This window comes from Brassica rapa, chromosome A05, assembly GCF_000309985.2.
Source record: "Brassica rapa cultivar Chiifu-401-42 chromosome A05, CAAS_Brap_v3.01, whole genome shotgun sequence".
Lineage (NCBI taxonomy): Eukaryota > Viridiplantae > Streptophyta > Magnoliopsida > Brassicales > Brassicaceae > Brassica > Brassica rapa.
In genome coordinates, this window is record NC_024799.2 from 26,511,175 (window position 1) to 26,524,619 (window position 13,445).

General features: G+C 37.1%; 4 protein-coding genes across 5 annotated transcripts; 2 read left to right on the forward strand and 2 right to left on the reverse strand.

Annotated features, from left to right (window-relative positions):
* The first annotated feature begins 1,268 nt into the window (after window positions 1-1,268).
* LOC103870734 (transcription factor bHLH148) lies at window positions 1,269-5,039 on the forward strand. Of its 2 annotated transcripts, none has more exons than XM_009148900.3 (2): window positions 1,269-2,050; window positions 4,662-5,039. In XM_009148900.3, the coding sequence occupies exon 1, from the start codon at window positions 1,342-1,344 to the stop codon at window positions 2,044-2,046; it is 705 nt and encodes a 234-aa protein (XP_009147148.1). In that variant the 5' UTR covers window positions 1,269-1,341; the 3' UTR covers window positions 2,047-2,050; window positions 4,662-5,039. The 2 variants fall into 2 exon arrangements, with proteins under 2 accessions (XP_009147148.1, XP_009147147.1); XM_009148899.3 differs by having other exon boundaries at window positions 1,272-2,050; window positions 4,658-5,039.
* LOC117134418 lies at window positions 2,985-5,697 on the reverse strand. Its single transcript, XM_033292743.1, has 2 exons — window positions 5,617-5,697; window positions 2,985-4,244 (listed from the first exon to the last, which is right to left on the reverse strand). The coding sequence occupies exons 1-2, from the start codon at window positions 5,695-5,697 to the stop codon at window positions 2,985-2,987; spliced, it is 1,341 nt and encodes a 446-aa protein (XP_033148634.1).
* A 589-nt stretch (window positions 5,698-6,286) lies between these two features.
* Window positions 6,287-9,342, forward strand: LOC103870735 (galactokinase). Its single transcript, XM_009148901.3, has 12 exons — window positions 6,287-6,643; window positions 6,792-6,967; window positions 7,218-7,264; window positions 7,354-7,448; window positions 7,534-7,616; window positions 7,707-7,775; window positions 7,868-8,053; window positions 8,123-8,392; window positions 8,482-8,552; window positions 8,641-8,718; window positions 8,797-8,938; window positions 9,020-9,342. The coding sequence occupies exons 1-12, from the start codon at window positions 6,481-6,483 to the stop codon at window positions 9,128-9,130; spliced, it is 1,491 nt and encodes a 496-aa protein (XP_009147149.1). The 5' UTR covers window positions 6,287-6,480; the 3' UTR covers window positions 9,131-9,342.
* On the reverse strand, window positions 9,331-13,346 carry LOC103870736 (nuclear poly(A) polymerase 3). Its single transcript, XM_009148902.3, has 11 exons — window positions 11,916-13,346; window positions 11,767-11,822; window positions 11,613-11,690; window positions 11,436-11,543; window positions 11,290-11,352; window positions 11,059-11,220; window positions 10,867-10,980; window positions 10,584-10,646; window positions 10,200-10,496; window positions 9,966-10,130; window positions 9,331-9,883 (listed from the first exon to the last, which is right to left on the reverse strand). Exons 1-11 carry the CDS (start codon window positions 11,941-11,943, stop codon window positions 9,473-9,475), a joined length of 1,545 nt encoding a protein of 514 aa, XP_009147150.1. The 5' UTR covers window positions 11,944-13,346; the 3' UTR covers window positions 9,331-9,472.
* Between the last annotated feature and the right edge of the window lie 99 nt (window positions 13,347-13,445).

A 13,445-nucleotide genomic window follows, 5' to 3' on the forward strand; every position in this document is an offset into this window, starting at 1 on the left:
GAGAGTATTATGAAGTTTTACTAAATTAATTGACAAAAAAATTAAAATGATGTCCATGTACCATGTAATAGAGTTTAATATACATTAATATAAATTGAAAATGTGTTTAGAAATTTTAAATCAGTACTAAAGATCATAGGTTTCGGTATATAAAGCATTTACCGAAAAATTCAATATTTTCGTATGGGGTCTTCAATATGTACAAAAAGCATAAAATGAACCAGTTGATTAACGATCTTTACAGTCAAATTAGTGAAAAGAAAGATGAAATAGCCGTAGAGAGAAGCAATGCTATGCCACTAACCCTATATAGATATGCATTTCGTTTTGGTATTTTACTTTAGGTGTAAAGTACTATTTAAATATAACTGTAGTAATATTTACGAAATCATTGCACTGATTACAAAATCCAAAGTTTGAGTTATTGGCCCCTCTCTTCTGCCTAGTCAGTCCGTTACACAACTACTAAAAGTCACAAATAGATCTCTCCGATGGTGGATGATCTCCCGGGAAATTTTCGTGTTACACCTTTTTTTTAAAAGTGTTTCAAAAAAAAAAAGATCTCCTCGATGGTTGATTTACACGTCGTCATCCCATCTGAATCTCTACTTTGCTCCTCCATTTTACCAAAGAAACAACCTTTATGACGCATAAATTAGGTTATTTTTCTTCTTTTTTGAACTCCTTTCACAAGTAACTACTCCAAATTGAAACTAAAGACAGAACATAAACGAGGAACAATCATTATGGATGCCCTGCACACATGGCACTAGAGTCCTTGTAGCATTTCAATTTTATAAAGCCGCATTCAATTTAACCTCTTCTGGATAATTACATCCATCTTGTTTCCTTAACATTTAATGTTTCTTTTTGTCATCTTGATTAGTTGCAGGTGGCGACACGTAAACCGAACATGATGTAAAATAATGGTATAAACGAAACAGAAACCATTCCGATATACACTAGTGAATTTACTTTATTTTGGCAACAGTATTTCGTAAAGATGTTGAAAATGTTATGTGACAATATGTCTTTAGCTGACTGTCTATCTTGAGATTATGGATAATGAGTGGAAAGTCATGATTGATTGAGTATAACTTGTTCTATTATCTCTGTTAATAGAGTAATACATAGGATAAATATTCAAAGTAGACCAAAACATTGCTTAAAGTCACACTGATCTCTTTAATAATTCCATAACCATGTGGGCTAATTATTACTTTTCATTTCCACAAGAATATAGTTACAAGACGACGCCGTTTCGTATCTGACTTCCTTTATATAACTTCTTTATCTCCTTCCCTTTGCCTTCCATCATCAGAATCAAAACTCTGGTCACTCATGGCGTCTCTGTTCTCCGATAACGAACAACCGCCGACGAATTCAAACTCAAGTTCCACCGTTCTCGTTCGAAAGAAGAAGAGCTTATCTGCTTCCTCCCCCTCCTCGTCTCGTGGAAACGCAGCTTCCTTACCAACCAGAGACGGTGACAGCCACCCGCGATGGAGATCGGAGAAGCAACAGCGTATCTACTCCGCCAAGCTGATCCAGGCGCTGAAACAGGTCCGCCTCAGCTCATCCTCCTCCGCGACGACATCATCTCCAACGGCTCACAAGCGAGGGAAGGCCGTCCGCGAAGCCGCGGACCGCGCCCTCGCCGTTTCCGCCCGCGGTAGAACGCTCTGGAGCAGAGCGATCCTAGCTAACCGGATCAAACTGAAGTTCCGGAAGCAGAAACGGCCGAGGCAGACGGTTATACCGGCCGTGACCACGGTGGTCACGACGGGAGCTAGCAGCAGAGGGAGGAAACGGAGAGTGTCGGTGGTGAGACTGAATAAGAAGAGTTTACCGACGGTTAACCGGAAAGTTCGCTCTCTCGGCCGGTTAGTTCCGGGTTGCAAAAAAGAATCAGTACCGGTTATTCTAGAAGAAGCAACCGATTACATACAAGCACTGGAGATGCAAGTCAGAGCCATGAACTCTCTAGTGGAGCTTCTCTCCGGCTACTCAACCCCCGGCTCAGACTCAGCTCCTCCGCCTATTTGATGAGGTTAAAATCGTCATTTTGCCAGTATTCGACTTTTTAAATTCTGCTATCTCTGTGTGTACACGAAAACTTATTCATATAAATTTGAGAAATATAATACACATAATAATATGTATATAGAAGATCCGGTTCGAGTATAATTTGTGTAAACCACTCATCCTAATTGCTGATTCTTCTTCGTTATTAGTAATTTAGTACTAAAGTAAATTTGAAATGAGTTAATTAACGATATCTTTGCCATTAAGATTCGAACTCCGACACTCCGTAGTGGATTAGTATTAGTTTTGAATTTGATTAATATCTACGTTATTGCGGTTGGTGGAAATTGTTTAAACCTTATAATAATAAGATATGAACCATAGGATTAGACTAAACCTACTCGGAACTTTCGGCGTACTTCATCCAAAAACACTTTCTCTGTACTTAAATTCCTCCGATCCAACATGGCACGTACTGTATCATCTTAGAGCATCTCCAATCTCACTTTATTTTTCACTCTAAAATAGAGTTTAGAGTAAAAAATACTCTAATAGTACTCTAATTTTCACTCTATAATAGAGTAAAAAATAGGTTTACTCCAAATATAGAGTAATTTATTTTTCTTTTGTTCATCACTCTATTTTCTACTTTAAAATAGAGTATTATTAAAGCAAACTTAAACTTTATTATAAAGTTACTCTATTTTAGAGTAAAAAATAATAAGCCATTGAAAATGGTCTTACGTAGCATTTATGTCAAAGTTAATAAGAAAATAGATTTGTACTGCAAATAAACTGGGGATGAGGGAAAAATAATTTTTTTTTGTAGATTAGTGATTTTACTTAGAAGGGTAATATATTTTTTTTTTTTTTTGCCATCTGAAAGGATTTCATTGATCAGTAGGATGACATACAAAAAACTAAACATAAACATAGTCCTGAAAACCAGATATTAGACTCTAGGAAGCAGAGCCATTATCAAAAACATGAGATAGCCATCTAGGAGGTCCCCTGGCAACATAAGACTGGAACCTAGTGATGTGAACAGCACTATCAGCTATAAGTCTAGCATCCCTATTTGCTTCATAAGACACGAGGTCAATTCTCCAGTACAAAAAATCCCTAAGCAACCTTCTGATTTCAATCACTTTGAACATGAAGGAGGGCCAAGCTTTTGGCCTATTAATAGCATTAACCAAATTTCCCCCTTCAAGAACAAAGTAAACTTTCCCACACTTGTGAGAGAGCATACTTTCAACCGCCCAAGCTAAGCAAAGGAAGTATGCCTCATCTTTTGATCCCACTGCTCCAAAAGACCGACGACTATGGAGCAGGACTTCTCCTCTCGCATTTCTTAGAACCCAAGCGGCCCCTGCAATCCTTTCCTTAGTTTTCCACCTCATTCCAATGTTGCATTTGAATTCTCCATCTTCCTGAGGTTTCCACCTATCTTCATGCTGTCCGAGATGGATATCATCTCCAGTTGTATTACCCATCTCCATATTTTGCGCTAGAAGCCATAGATTGGCTTCCTCCCAAGCCTTTTGATACGTTTGTCGTCCCTCAAAGAGAAATCCTTCAAACAGCAAAGAATTTCTATTTTTCCATAGATACCACAACGTCCAAGGGAAGATTTTTGTAATTTCACACTGATCCCTGTCATCTGACCATGTTGAGATAAGGTAGTTCATATTCTGATAAACAGAATCTTCATGGAAACCTCCTTGTGGTGTCGGGAATCCAGACAGTGCCCACACTTGTCTTGCTAGAGTGCAAGAGAAAAGCACATGATTAATAGATTCTCCTTCATTCCCACAAATCTGACATACCAAATCACACTTCATTCCTCTACTTCTGAGATTATCCAACACTGATAAAGAACCAGAGAGCGCCTTCCATATGAATATCTTAACTTTTGGTGGCGCCAGGATCCTCCAAACCTTAGCCTTCAAAGGGTTTATAGAGGGGAGCTCAGTTTGAGTTTTGATTAGTTCCTGGTGAAGGCTAAGGAAAGCCACCTCATATCCAGAACGCACCGAATAGGCTCCACTTTTATTGAATCTCCAAACCCAGGAGTCTTTTTCAGAAACTACAGGTTGATTTAACAGCAGAATGTTGACGTCTCCAGAGATAAAGAGCTCGCCCAATCTCTCTCGGTTCCATCTTCTTTTCTGGTAGTCAATCAAGTCTGATACCCCAAGGTTAACATCAAAGCATCTCTGTTTTCGCACAGGAGCTCTACATAGACCTTCTTCATCTTCTATCCATGGTTCAGACCATAATTTGATTTAAGGTGGAATGCGATGATTCATTAGAGAATGATTGATGCGTTGAAATGATGAGATAGATGGACATATCTGTCGCTAAATCATCTAGTCACTTCTATTGTGTCCCCTCCCTCTTTTGTATTCTTTTAACATATGCACTACAAGTTTGTTTTGTTTTATCCCTCTTTTATCTCCAAGTTGATGTTACCACACATTAGTAGACTACTAACTCCGACTGATTATTCTAAAACTTATTGGAGTGACAAATTCGATCTTTGGTGCTAAGAGAATCATTGATATGAATTTTTATCAGTTAATAAAGTAATAGAATCTGTTTTTGTTTTTTTTATTACAATGCAATATAGGAAGGCCACTAAAGTATGACAAAGCGACAAAGAAGAAGGAAATGACAAAAGCAAAAGAAATTAAAAATGTGGAAAGTGACTTGAAAAGTATGAAGAAGCACATGGGAGTGGCCATGCATGCCCTTGTCCTCTTCCTTCCTTGTTAGCTTCCTCTCATTGTCTTGTAGGAAAACTATTATGATCTGTTATATCAAAACTAGGTGATTAACAACTCCCTCATGCTTTCCATGATTAATTTGTCAATTTTAAATTTTAATAAAAGTGTTACAAACTTAGATAAGTGATTAGTTGCGATGGAAAGAAAACAAATATTTTTAGTGAAAAAATTAAAAAACAAAAAAAAAGTTACAAAAATTGGCTTTCGAAAAAACAACACAAAAAGGAGAAACTTATAATGATTTTAGAAACTTTTGAATGATTAATTTTTAAAAAAAAAAAAAACTGATTGGTAAAAAACTGCTTTAGAGACTTTCTAAAGCCACAAAGCTCCAACACCAATCAGACCCATGAATAAATTTTTGGTAAAGTGCGTGTTTGTTTAGTCTTTTCTCCCGAAGAAGATAAAGATTGCGGTGAAATGTTCCACATAACTATGTGATCAAGATTTGTTGTGATACATAAATTTGTTTTGTAGGGGGTTTTATAGCTTGGAGCATGATTTCATTTCAATATATACAGTATTCTATAGTTTAAATTATTTTTATGTATAATGTAAAGAATCTACAGTTTCAAAAAAAAAAAATGTAAAGAATCAACGAACGTCTCTGGTTTTTGATATTTTCTTAAAAATCAGCTAGTAACACAAACAAATAGTAATGTCTAGTCTCTACATTTTCTTTCGGAAGACACATAGAATAACTGAGACAAAAATGTTTTGCCGTATATTAGACGATAGAAAATAAAAACTTGTCGATGATCTCGAAACCATCATCCTGCGCATAACAAAAAGGGACGTATACATAAGGGATATGTCGCAAGCTCGTGTCATTTGGACGCAGCTTCAGCTTAGACAATTCGATCGCTTTGTCTTGGTAACCCATTTCGCTCACATTATGGTCGACAACTCGAGGGCCGTTTCTAGAGTTTTATGTAATGATTCACAGACGTAGCTGAGGTTGAACAAGCTCAATCTCGATATAAAAGGTGTATAATGTTACTTTTATCAGAAATCATCCTTAAAAGTTTATTAATCTCTTTCACACGTAATATTATATTATTTTCAGATATTCAAGTTAATTCCCCTTAGAGTAGTATTAGCAGTTGTTGATATATTCCATTTGTTGGATAAATCCATCATCATCAGTCCACTGGTTTATCAATCATGGAACAACTGTAAACTGGGCTATTTTTTTTTTTAAAAAGAGTTAAAAATAACTTTCTAATCGTGGATCACGTTTCTATAAGATAGTCTTTTGAACTTGAACTATATTGCATATTATAGAATAATATGGCCCTACTTGACAACTTATTCATTATTTCTAGAATGTGATAAAGTTCATAAACAAAATTTGAATAATTAACGATATTTATTTGTATAATTGAGCAATCACACTTGAGAAAAGAGAACAAGTGAATAATTATCTAAAGTTATGTTGACAAAAAAAAAAAAATTTATCTAAAGTTATGGATAAGCAAGATACGTGGATATTCACAGATATTTTAGATTCAAAGATATTCGATTAAAACGATCTTCCTTAACGGATCCAATACCATTAAATAAAAGATCGGTGGATATATATTCAACAATAATGACGCGAGAGAAGGAACACATTTCGTGACAACTGTGAGATCGGATTCGATAGAGAGAGACGACAAGACAAGACATGGCGAAACAAGAAGAAGTCACGGTCCCGATCTTCACATCCCTTGATCCTGTCTACGGCGAAGGATCTCAGCTCCAAGAAGCTAACTCACGATTCGACGCTTTGAAATCCAAATTCAACCAAGCCTTCGGTGCTTCTCCCCAGCTCTTCGCTCGCTCTCCCGGTACAGAACATTGGTCTTGATTTTGTTGTTCTGTTTTTTTTTTGTTGTTTTGTTGTTTTGTTTTTTTTTCTCTTGATCTCTAGATGGATAGTGTTAATCTTTTGGATCTGAAAGAGATGTTGTTTTTTATGTGTGTGTATTGTTTCAGGAAGAGTGAATCTGATCGGAGAGCATATTGACTATGAGGGTTACTCTGTGTTACCAATGGCTATTCGTCAGGACACTATTATTGCAATACGGAAACGTGAGGGTCAGAATGAGTTGAGGATTGCAAACGTGAATGAGAAGTACTCCATGTGTACTTATCCTGCTGATCCTCTCCAGGTTTTATAATCTCTTAATCTGTTTATAACATGACCGGTCCTGGACAAAGCCGGATAAAACATTCGCCTAGAGTCCTCAAATTTTTTGAAAAAAATTACATACACATAGGTCCCCAAATTTATAAAAAAAAAGAAGTTTTATTGAAATTTTTACTAAGTCGCCTTTTGGCCTTCAAAATCTCTGGACCTGCCCTGGTTGGGATGATAGAGTTGTACTAGTGCCTTATCATTTATATGTATAACTTTTGCAGGAGATTGACTTGAAGAATCACAAGTGGGGTCATTACTTCATCTGCGCGTAAGGGCTCTTCTCTTATCCATTTAAGAGATCTCACCCTCTTTTTTTTTTCTTTTGTTGAGATGTCTTATGATTTTGGATTGTTATAGGTACAAAGGGTTTCATGAGTATGCAAAGTCAAAAGGGGTGAATGTTGATTCACCTGTTGGACTTGATGTGGTTGTTGATGGCATTGTTCCTACAGGTCTATCTACTTACCAATACATAGATATGCATCATGTTCTCATTTTAATCAGAAGTTTTAATTAGAGTTCTGTTTCATTATTCAGGTTCTGGGTTGTCAAGTTCTGCTGCCTTTGTCTGCTCATCAACAATTGCTATTATGGCTGTCTTTGGTGAAAACTTTGAAAAGGTATTTACTCACTCCTTCTTTCATGAAATAAAACTTTAATAGCTTTCTATCTCTTGTTGATTATTGCATTGGCTGAGTTCTTGATTTCAGAAAGAGCTTGCACAGCTGACATGTGAATGCGAACAACACATTGGAACACAATCTGGTGGGATGGACCAGGTCAGAGAATCCATCATCTCTCAGTACCACTGCACCTAGAATTATCTTCTGTTTCTTCATTGATTAATCAGTTCTTTTATTTACTGCACCAGGCAATCTCTATTATGGCTAAAACTGGTTTCGCTGAGCTTATTGACTTCAACCCAGTCCGTGCCACCGATGTGAAACTCCCTGATGGAGGGAGTTTTGTGATCGCACACTCTCTTGCAGAGTCTCAGAAGGCGGTCACAGCTGCTACTAATTACAATAACAGGGTCGTTGAGTGTCGACTTGCTTCGGTAAAGTCATAGCATTAACTTAGCATTGTTTACTTAGACTATATACATGATTCTCTCTACCATGTGTAGATCATACTTGGCATTAAGCTCGGAATGGAACCAAAAGAAGCAATATCAAAAGTTAAGACTCTCTCTGATGTGGAAGGATTATGTGTGTCGTTTGCTGGTGATCGTGGCTCCTCTGATCCTGTTCTAGCTGTTAAAGAATATCTGAAAGAGGAACCATACACGGCCGAGGAGATTGAGAAAATCGTGGAGGAGAAGTTACCATCGATCTTGAACAACGATCCAACATCTTTAGCTGTACTTAATGCTGCAACGCATTTCAAATTGCATCAGGTATATAAATGTATCAAACCTCTGGAATATTGTGTTTTTGTTTTTTTTTTCCTTAAATTCTTAAGGCTTTGCTTACAATCATTCAATAGAGAGCTGCACATGTTTACTCTGAAGCACGGAGAGTTCATGGTTTCAAGGACACTGTCTATTCAAACTTAAGGTCAAATACAAACCTCTTTTCACCATCAAACTTCTGAATAATTTTTTTTTTGGAAACGTTTTAAGACCTTGAAACATCAACTGTGCAGTGACGAAGAGAAGTTGAAGAAGCTTGGTGATCTCATGAATGACAGCCATTACAGCTGCAGTGTGCTATACGAGTGCAGGTTGCATAAATTTTAAGAACAAAGTTTTAATTGTGAAACCAGTGGAAGTGAAATTGATTTTATGATGAAATCTTTTAGTTGCCCGGAGCTAGAAGAACTAGTTAAAGTGAGCAGGGAGAATGGAGCACTTGGAGCAAGACTGACCGGAGCTGGATGGGGTGGTTGCACTGTGGCTTTGGTTAAAGAATCTGGCGTCTCTCAGTTCATCGCTGCGGTTAAGGTAATATAGTTTAGTAGGACACTAATGTTCATTAGCTTTGAGAGGACACTAATGTTAATGCAATTGTTGTATAATTTTCAGGAGAAGTACTACAAGAAGAGGATAGAGAAAGGAGTGGTGAAGGAAGAAGACATGGAGCTTTACCTTTTTGCCTCCAAGCCTTCAAGTGGTGCTGCCATCTTCAACGTCTAAACATGCATCTCCTCTTTCTTTTTGCTTAATTTTATTCAGTCTTTCTCAGTTTGGATGGTTTGCAGTTGTCATCTTACATTGAATTATATCATATCATTGTTGCTGAATAATTGGTTGGCTTGGGATCAAATAAAATATATAGTAGTGGACACAGTACAATGAAGTATGTTTCATTCACATTTATCTTTTTATAGAAAATCTTGTTTTGAAAACAGTTCAGATTGATCAAGAGACAATTACAACAAATCAGAGAGTTATAAGTCATTAGCACACAATTTGAAGCCTAAAACTAAAAAAAAAGTGTTTACAAGAAGCAGCAGAACCATTCATCACTAACACAACCTAACACTTAACATCAGTACTCTCAGCCTCTCTATTATTATTCATCTTCTCATACCCAACCACATAACCGGGCAAATGCCTTGAGTAAACCGGTTTATCCTTGCACTGCTTATCATCCCGGACTCTCCAACACGTCCTTGTCACCTTCTTGTTTCTGTTACTTGTATCACACTCAACATTCTTAGGAAGCTGAGACGCTTGCACAACTGATAACTGGATTCCACCAACTGATCCCTGGAAGCTTCCGCTGTTGTTAACATTCTTCAGAAAGTCTGTTTCCACGGGCTCAATGTCCGAAACATTTATGCTTCTGAGATGTAACCCCCAGTAGTATACAATGTTTGGCTGCTTTTCACAGGCTTCTAAATGCTCTGTTGGGTTTGGATCACAAAGTCCAAAGACTTCCTCTATCTACATCACACATGAGATGAGTTAAAGCAGAAGAGACTGAATGTTCTATAAAGTTTCATATCGAAAGAGTGAAAATGCATACTTTGATAAGAAGAGAGCGGAAACGTGACTTAACCCAACCAACCCAATCACTCAGATCTTCAACATTAGCCGCAGAGAGGTGTATCTTGACGAACCAAGCGTACGTGGTTGCATAAGGATAAGGCTCAAACAAACTATTCCAGTTAAAGCCATGTTTCAAGTAGCCCTACACGTCACAACCGTTTCTAAACGTTAGCAAATGATTCAGAAGATGGAAACATTCTTTCTCTCTTACCTTCATCAAATGATTCCCTCGGTGAAACTCTGACATGATCTTGCAATACGTGCTTCTCGTTACGTTTGAGTTACAGTACTGACGTCCACCGCAAGGCAACTGGATAGGCATTAGCCCTGGAGGAGAGCCAGTAGCTGCAAAGGCATCCCTTAGGAGAACCACAGGCATGGGCCACTGCCAATAAGCAAACGTGCTGAAGAAACTAGCCACAAGGGAACTCAACGTAGCGTTGGGGTTATATCCGCAGACAAACGCAGCAAGAATAGCCATGTGAACTCCTCCAAGGAACCCATTCAACTAAAAACACAAAAGTGAAACTGTATCATTATTACATGTTAACCCTAATCATTAGCAAATAGCAATGATAATGCACTTAACACTTACGTTACCGTATACACCACGCCTCTTTGCCCATAGTTTGACACACCGCAGCAATGATTGAAACAACTAAAACAAGAAGACATTCAATAAACAGAAGTTTATACTAGCAATAGTTAGTAGCTAAATATAAAATATTTAGTAAGAATTTCAATTAAAAAATATATATATATATATTTTTACAAATTTGGAGACTTTTATTTCTATGTAATGTTTTTTCAAAAACTTTGGGGGCCCTAGGCGAATACTCGACTAGCCTATGCCTAGGACCGGCCCTGTGATGCGTTACCTCAACGGACGGCACTATCTGAAGGATGCATTGATTTGCGCGGACTCCAGACAAGCTTCTCCAGCTTGTCTCATTAATGTCTCTCAGAAAGAAAGGGTTTAGCACATCTACATTCTGAAACACTCAGCTGTTAAAACCATTCAGTGTCTGCATAAACAACTTAAGAGAGTTCTTAAGAACGAACGAACGAACGTTTGGGATTGATAAGACTCGAAGCTGAGCGTATGGAAGATCAACCAAGATGCCATCAAACTTGAAGCGGATGAGAGGGACTTTAGCATCTTTAACACAATGAACCTCTGACACTTCGCTTCTGGTTTTCAACAGATCACGCAAGTCGATGAAAAAATCCTCCTGTGGCAATTGAGAGAACGATCTTTTACACTTATTCAGATTATACAGAGGAACAGGGCGAGAACTTACAGCTATAGTGGCGAAGAAAGGACCAATGCACAAAGCGTCAATGTCTGAATCAGAACCGTGAACCTAGATGACAAAGAGAGAAGTTAGCTTAGACATTCATTCGTTATTACATGTGTTGTAACAATCTGAGAAATATAACAAGTCACCCCAAGACCATAAGAGCCATAAGGGATTATGGTGGCGTTGGTTGCGTTGATATGATGCTGAGGAAGACGTCGTTTCCAAGCAACGATCTTAATCCATCTCACTACTATCTGTTCCATTAAAACTCAGAGACATCACTTTCTATCCAAGATCATATGCGAGAGATTAAAAAATGTTACCCTTTGTAGCATATGTATAACGCTTCTTCGTTTCTTGTCATCTTCAGGAGATGGAATGAGTCCTTCATTCACCATAAGCTATGAGATTCGATAAAAAAGTAAAACATTAGAAAAATACTAAATTCTTGAAAATCTCTAGAAACTCAATGTATACCTGACGAAGAGAAACAGAGCATTCTTCTTCTATTTCAGCCATGTAAGGAGGCAAACCTGTGGGACATGATAAAACAGAGACGTGAACATGAGGATCCTCGAGAAAGAAAGGGTTTATTGTATAGATTAAAAACGTGGCGATGATCCAACCTTTATATCTCTCGCCTCCTCTTCTCATGTGCAGGGATGATCGCCGGAATTTTTGATGAAAAGAAAAAGAAAGAAAAAGATTCGGAGATGCCGCCGTTTCTTGGCGTCGTCTCACGGCCGTGGTCTTTTTGTTTTGAACTTGAAAGTTGAAACGACTTTTATATATTACCTAACTCCAGCGCATGATTAGATTCGGCCCCCGCCTTATTATTAATACGTGGCATTTATGTGTCTTTTAATTGTATTTATTAGCTATTTCTCTTCAACATCTTAATTTGAAAGATTCCCATACATCCATTGCAGAAGTACGGCATAGAGCCCAGTTAGATTATGGATCTTGTGCCAGAAAATGGTATTATTATTAATAAAAAAAAATTAGGATCTTAATGTATGCTATTTTTACAAATCAGGACCTTACTTTCTTTAAAAAAATTACCAAATTGAAAAGGGGCTTAGTGCAAAAACACCTTTTGCACTGGCCTTAAGCCGGCACTGCATATACTAGAGTGTCTGAAAACCTGAATTCGTGTGACTAAGATGGCAACCAAAACTATCATTTTACCCTTCATATATATACGAATTTTGAGAAAAATAGTCAATTTGTATTGTCTTGCGGAATAAATCCGCAGTTCAATTCTCATTGGCTATCTAGACTATCTTAATCGTGGTTGCTGGAAGTTTCGTGGGATTAGTCGGTTGATTTCGGTCGCTGAGAAGAAAATACTATTGTGCATTATATAAATCTAACTTTAAAACTCCCTCTAAAAGAAATTAATAATGAAAACAGTTTTTGATAATTTCATTAAGCTTTGAATTAACTTTGGTGGAATGTGATTTTTAACACAGACACAAATATTTCCTGTTTCATATACAAGGAGTCAAGGATTAATAATCCACGTTTGTCAAAACTTAATTACCACTAAATTTTTGGTTCATATTATTCGTACGTTAATTGGTTGCATGTGGTTTTTTTTTTAAAATTATGATTAGATATAAACTATACTTCACAACTGATCTTATCTACAGAAAACATACCAGTAGACTACAAATCCTTCTTCTCAATAAAGTAATCTGCCGACTATTGAATACACACACACACACACACTCATAATTACATTAAACTTAGTTTGGTATAGAAGAAAGACCAAAAAAGACTTATTATAAGTTATTAGATACGGTGGTGGTTCGTTACATACAGACTCTTCTTCACCGTTTGAGCATCATATGATCCAAAATCCTGTCATTTTAAATCTTTTGATTGCAATGAGATAAGGTTTGAAACCTTACATATCACACAAAAATAATTTTCATAATCCTCATAACTCAAAACTCTCCTCCACAGACATCTCTTTCTACATATACTGGAAGATGTTCTTGAAAATCATAATGTACAATTTATTGCGCGAGTAAAACAAAATACTATTTAGTTGTATAATCTTGGCTCCTTCCATTCACAACACCAATCATTCTAACACGTTTTCCTTTGATATTTAGAATCTCACATTAACGGACAAATCTATATTTGTATCC

What these genes read in the sequence shown, in the direction of transcription:
- LOC103870735 (XM_009148901.3), top strand. Translation starts at nt 6,481, where the DNA reads ATGGCGAAACAAGAAGAAGTCACGGTCCCGATCTTCACATCCCTTGAT. An exon ending in TTGGTGAAAACTTTGAAAAG is followed by an intron (nt 7,617 to 7,706) that starts GTATTTACTCAC and finishes TCTTGATTTCAG; the next exon opens with AAAGAGCTTGCACAGCTGAC. An exon ending in CGCATTTCAAATTGCATCAG is followed by an intron (nt 8,393 to 8,481) that starts GTATATAAATGT and finishes ATCATTCAATAG; the next exon opens with AGAGCTGCACATGTTTACTC.
- LOC103870736 (XM_009148902.3), bottom strand. Translation starts at nt 11,943, where the DNA reads ATGAGAAGAGGAGGCGAGAGATATAAAG. An exon ending in AGGAGGCGAGAGATATAAAG is followed by an intron (nt 11,823 to 11,915) that starts GTTGGATCATCG and finishes CATGTCCCACAG; the next exon opens with GTTTGCCTCCTTACATGGCT. An exon ending in TCCGCTCTCTTCTTATCAAA is followed by an intron (nt 9,884 to 9,965) that starts GTATGCATTTTC and finishes TGTGTGATGTAG; the next exon opens with ATAGAGGAAGTCTTTGGACT.
- LOC103870734 (XM_009148900.3), top strand. Translation starts at nt 1,342, where the DNA reads ATGGCGTCTCTGTTCTCCGATAACGAACAACCGCCGACGAATTCAAAC.
- LOC117134418 (XM_033292743.1), bottom strand. Translation starts at nt 5,697, where the DNA reads ATGGGTTACCAAGACAAAGCGATCGAATTGTCTAAGCTGAAGCTGCGT. An exon ending in GCTTGCGACATATCCCTTAT is followed by an intron (nt 4,245 to 5,616) that starts GTATACGTCCCT and finishes GTGCGAAAACAG; the next exon opens with AGATGCTTTGATGTTAACCT.